The 4,923-nt window shown below is 52.5% G+C and overlaps 1 protein-coding gene across 1 annotated transcript; it reads left to right on the top strand.

Annotated features, from left to right (window-relative positions):
- Positions 1–335: 335 nt before the first annotated feature.
- LOC140897942 (maestro heat-like repeat family member 5) lies at positions 336–3,675 on the top strand. Its single transcript, XM_078848615.1, has 3 exons — positions 336–437; positions 954–1,049; positions 1,804–3,675. The coding sequence occupies exons 1-3, from the start codon at positions 336–338 to the stop codon at positions 1,855–1,857; spliced, it is 252 nt and encodes an 83-aa protein (XP_078704741.1). The 3' UTR covers positions 1,858–3,675.
- The last annotated feature ends 1,248 nt before the right edge of the window (positions 3,676–4,923 follow it).

The raw sequence follows: 4,923 nt of genomic DNA, 5'->3' as shown, positions 1-4,923 counted from the left end.
AGCTTCCTGACGACTCGTCACCCAGCGCCGTCCTCGCCCACTCCCTGGCTGCAGTGGGCTACCTCTGGTACCGAGACAGCCCCACCCCCCCACCCCGCCGGCTCCCCTCACCCCAGTGCTGCTCAGGCCCAAGGCTGGGAGTCACCGTCACTGTCCCTCCCAGGTCACCTCCCAAGAGTGGCGCCTCTGGCAGAGATGGTGGGGAGGGAAGGGTCACTCCCTCCTGGCAGGGCTCTTCTTTTCACTCCCATCACATGACAGGGGCCTTGGGGAGGGGCTCTGTCCCACCCCCGTACTGCACAGTCTAATACCAGCTCCTCTCTCTTGCCAGCACCATGAAACCTGCCCTGGAGCCAGCCCTAGAGACCCACCTCTTGCGAGCTGCCCTTCACTCCGTCTTCACCCTGGGCACGGAGAAGGACACCACCGACATCCAGGTACCTCCTCCTCCTCCATCCTCCTCCTCTTCCAGAGTGCTCCTTGGTCCTGCTCCCTTGATTCGCTGGAGCTCCAGTTTTCGGGGTGGGGTAGCGGAGATGGAACAAGCTGCAGGGTTGGATCCTTCCCTCCAGCAGGGAAGAGATTACCCCTCCATGGGGGATTTCTTTCTTTCTTTCTTTCTTTCTTTCTTTCTTTCTTTCTTTCTTTCTTTCTTTCTTTCTTTCTTTCTTTCTTTCTTTCTTTTTCTTTTTCTTCCAGAAGCCCAGCTTCCATCCATAGCAACTTGGCTGTTTCATACTCTTCTGCCTACAAGGCCCTCTGCAGAGACCTGCTAAGCTCATGGATCAAAGGTCCAGGGGTCATCAATTCTTGTGAATTGCCTGCAGTGGGATGTGAAGGAGAGAGGCCAGGAGATGTGTTTGGGAGTCTCCCCAGTGCTTCCCAGAGACCCCTCTTCCCATCCTGTGGCAGGTGTAGGCCCAGGTTCCCTAACTCTGACCCATGCTTTGCAGGCTCTGCACAAAGTCATCCCAGAGGTCCTGGATGCCATGCTGGGGAATCTGCTGGCAGAATCCCCAGACACAGACAGGCTCCACTTCATCTTGGAGGTGAGTCCCATTTCACCTGAACTCTTTGGGGGACTGGTAAGGAGAGACTAGAAGATCCATTTTCTACTCTGTCCTCCTAGCTGGGTCCCCAGTGGGCCGTCCTTGGTTGGGGAGGTCAGTGCAATGCAGTGTCAGGTCCTTCCTTCTTGAGGGACAGAGAAAGGAGCTGGGACTTCAAGCCAGAGCTCTGCCTGGTTCTGCGGAGCACGAACCACAGGGCTCCTGGCTGTCTTGGGGAGTGAGAGTCTGAAAACCCACCCTTCCCCCACCCCTCCAACACACACACGCCATGAGATTTGGGAGATGGTTCTCAGAGAAGAGGCACGTGCTCCTTCCTAGAGAAACAGGAGGACCCCAGGGAATCATCCCTTCCCTCTGATCTGCTCTGAAATTCCTGGGGGGATTGTGCTCTCAGTCACTCCCTACACCCCCACAAGGATTTGCACAGCAGGGAAGGGTGAGGGTTCAGTCTCCTTTCTGGTGAACTGTTCAGGAATCAGGAGTTCTGGGAGGAGGGGACCAGCCCCGACCCCCAACATTGTCCCACTCTAGAGAGATGCTGACAAGTTGTGACCTGCAAGGTAGAAGCTGCGTCCTGCGGGAAAGAATCCCCTTCTAAAGCTCTGCCATCAAGGCCTCAGATATTCCCCCCTGCGCAGAATGTCTCAAGCCCCTGGGGCTGGGGGCGTGGGGGGCTCATTTGCAAAGCAGGTGCAGCTGGCCATTGAGTCTGACCTGCCTCCTTTCCCCACAGCATGTCAACTTCTGGGTTTTGTCCAGGGTGTCCCAGGAGCTAGTGGTGACCTAGAATCCTATTTTCGACCTCTCCGACTCAAGGAATATTTCCAAGACACCTCTTAACAACATACTAACCCACAGAGAGCTTCCTACCAAGACTACAAAAAGATGGATTCTGGGTGGACTCCTCCTGAAGGTCAAAACAACAGACTGGACTTCTACATAGAGTGCTTCTGCCGACGTGCACGGGCTGAAATTGTGGAAAAGCAGCATCACTTGCCCCGTAACCTCAGCCGTGCAGAACACAACGCCATCCACAGCCTCAGAAACAGCTCAGACATCAGAATCAAAAAGGCTTACAAAGGAGGTGCTGTCGTCATCATGAATAGGTCGGAATATGAACAAGAGGCTGCTCAGCAGCTCTCCAACACCACTTTCTAGAAGCCATTATCCTCTGATCCCACTGAGAGTTACCAAAAGAAACTACAGCATCTGCTCAGGAAACTCCCTGAAAAAGCACAAGAACAAATCTGCACAGACACACCCCTAGAACCCCGACCAGGGGTCTTCTATCTGCTACCCAAGATCCATAATCCTGGAAATCCTGGACACCCCTTCATCTCAGGCATTGGCACCCTGACAGCAGGATTGTCTGGTTCTGTAGACTCTCTCCTCAGGCCCTACGCTACCAGCACTCCCAGCTATCACTTCAATCTCTCTGATCATTCTCCAAGGAACTCCCCACTCCGAGACCCTAGACACTGTGGCCTGTAAATGCAGGTGGGGAATTAATTACTGATCTCGGTGGCGTTCAGACTATGTCCTGAAGCATGGGATTGGGCCAGAGGGACAGCTAGCGCTGGCCACAGTGTCTCGGGTTTCGGAGTGGGAAGTTCCTTGGAGAATTGCAGTGGGTGGGAGACTCAGCTGTGAATGGAGGGGGCGGGCAGGAGCATCTCATCAACCCAAGATTGGAATAACTGAAGTAATGTTCCTTTTACACGGAGCCACAGCTCTTTGGAACCTCTGCAAACGCTTTAGCCACGTGTTTTACTCCATCCGTAGGAGTAGCCTTGGATCTCAGTGGGAGGGCTCAGGTGTGTAAATGTTTGCAGGATGGGTGCTCAGGGCAGTCCCTGACGCCAGGGCAAAGTGGATGTGAAGTGCTACTGTCTGGATTTGGGAGCCTGCCTGCACACCGAACTCACTCAGTGCTGGGTGCATGACTGCAAGGCACTGGGCTGGGGAAAATCAGCCCCGGGTGGTTATTTTGAGGAGAAAACCAGAGCCACTTCTGGGGTCTTTCAGCTTCTAATGCCCTTTCCCTTCTGCACCTGGATTTCAGCGTATGATAAAATCCCTCTCAATGCCACGTCACTGCCATAAATCACTGGACTGGGTGCAGGAATCAGTAGGCGACGTTCTCTGGCCTGGGTTATGCCAGGGCTCAGACTAAATTATTGTTCCCAAGACTTTTAAATGCTGAGTCCCCTCCTCAAGGCAAAGAAACCAATCGTGCCCCTCACCCGTCAGCAATGTGTTAGCGACCCCACCCCCCATTTTCCTGGATACATCTGCAAACCCCACCCTTCCCATCGTGGCTAGCCCTTCCCCACGCTTCACGAGATGCTGGAGTAGATGATCCTAACCGTCCCCTCTAACCTTAAGACCTGAGGGACCCCATCCTGGAGCATCTTAAAAATCCCAGTTCCCAGACTCTGGAACAGGGGCTGCTTTGGCGGGCTCACCTTTCTCTCTCCGTCAGGTTGGCGGATGGGGATAATGAGCCTGGAGATCTCATTCCCGCTGCTCTGAGTGCTGCCCATGTGCGCACGACCCAACTCAGCTCTTCCTGTATCCCAGGAACGTCTTCATCTTCTGGGATCCTCATGGGAGCAGTGGGATGATTTAATGGACTCCCTTAGTCATGGGGCCTTTCTCTCTCTTTTTTTGTTTCAGAGCCAGCGTCCTGGAGTCGTCTCCTGGTGCGTGGAGTGGTGGGGGTGGTGGGGGAGCTAGTCTAACTATACCAATGTGGGTTTTGGAAAGGTAGGGGGAAAGTGTTTGCCTACTCGCGACTCGTCTTCAGGAAGCTGCTGACTCATCCCTCCCCGCAGCCTGGAAGTCCGCAGGATTCACAGGAATTTGAGCTCCCCGCAGTGTGTGACAGGGACGGGGACCAGGCCCAGGGAACCAGAAACAGGAATCGAGACCCAGCCCTGGAGAATGGGGAAGGAGACCTGCTCATGGAGGACAGACGCTTCTCCCAGGAACCCAGAGGAAGGGATCCATTAGGTGGGGACACGGGTGTGGCCCAGGAAACTGGAGTAGCATTGCCAATCCTCCAGGGTGACCGGGAGTCTGCAGGAATTCAAGATTAATTTTTAATTAAACATTATGGCATGTGATAAAATCTTCAGGAATCCGTCCAATTAAAATTGGCAACCCTAAAGCGGAGTCGGGGGGAGGGACCCATTAAATGGAGACAGACTTGGGCTGGGAAACCAGCTAGAGGAGCTGATCCCTCTTACGGTGCCCCTCAATGGTGGGGACTAGACTGGGCGAAACTTTTCATCTAAACCAATTTAAGGTGAAAAATGCAGATTCAGCAGTTTGCGAATTCGTATCCGGTCTGCTGAATTGTTCACGTCCAGCCCCTCCCCCCAGTTCTTAACAAGTCAAAGCATTTCGTTTAGACACTTTCCAAACAAACCATTTTGATTTTTCAGCTTGAAACAATTTTTTGTTTAAAAATGTCCTTCAGTTTTATTTTAAAAATTCAAAAAGTTACAAATATTGAAATGTTCCTGGGTTTTTGTTGTTGTTTTTTTTAATGATTTTTGGTTCATCAAAAATTCGGAAAAATTTTAGTTTTGTTCAACCTGAAACCAGTTTTTTTCCATCTCTTTTTTGGAATTGCCAGCGACCAAAAAATTCTGTTTGCCCAGCTCCAGGGGCGGGTGAGAATTTTAGCGGTAATATTGTGGGTCTCTGAGTCTCCTTGTTGCTCAAAGTTTTCTTACTGTAACAAACTAATTTGGGATGAAGGCAGGATGGGAAAAAGCTTCCTAAAAGTGTGGGGGCGGGGGGGGGCTGGCAGCCAAACTGTGACCCAGCCCCTGTGCCACCCCTTCTC

Source organism: Lepidochelys kempii, chromosome 14, assembly GCF_965140285.1.
Source record: "Lepidochelys kempii isolate rLepKem1 chromosome 14, rLepKem1.hap1, whole genome shotgun sequence".
Taxonomy (NCBI): Eukaryota; Metazoa; Chordata; order Testudines; family Cheloniidae; genus Lepidochelys; species Lepidochelys kempii.
Note: the sequence above shows the minus strand (reverse complement) of the source record. Positions and strands in the feature narration are given on the sequence as shown.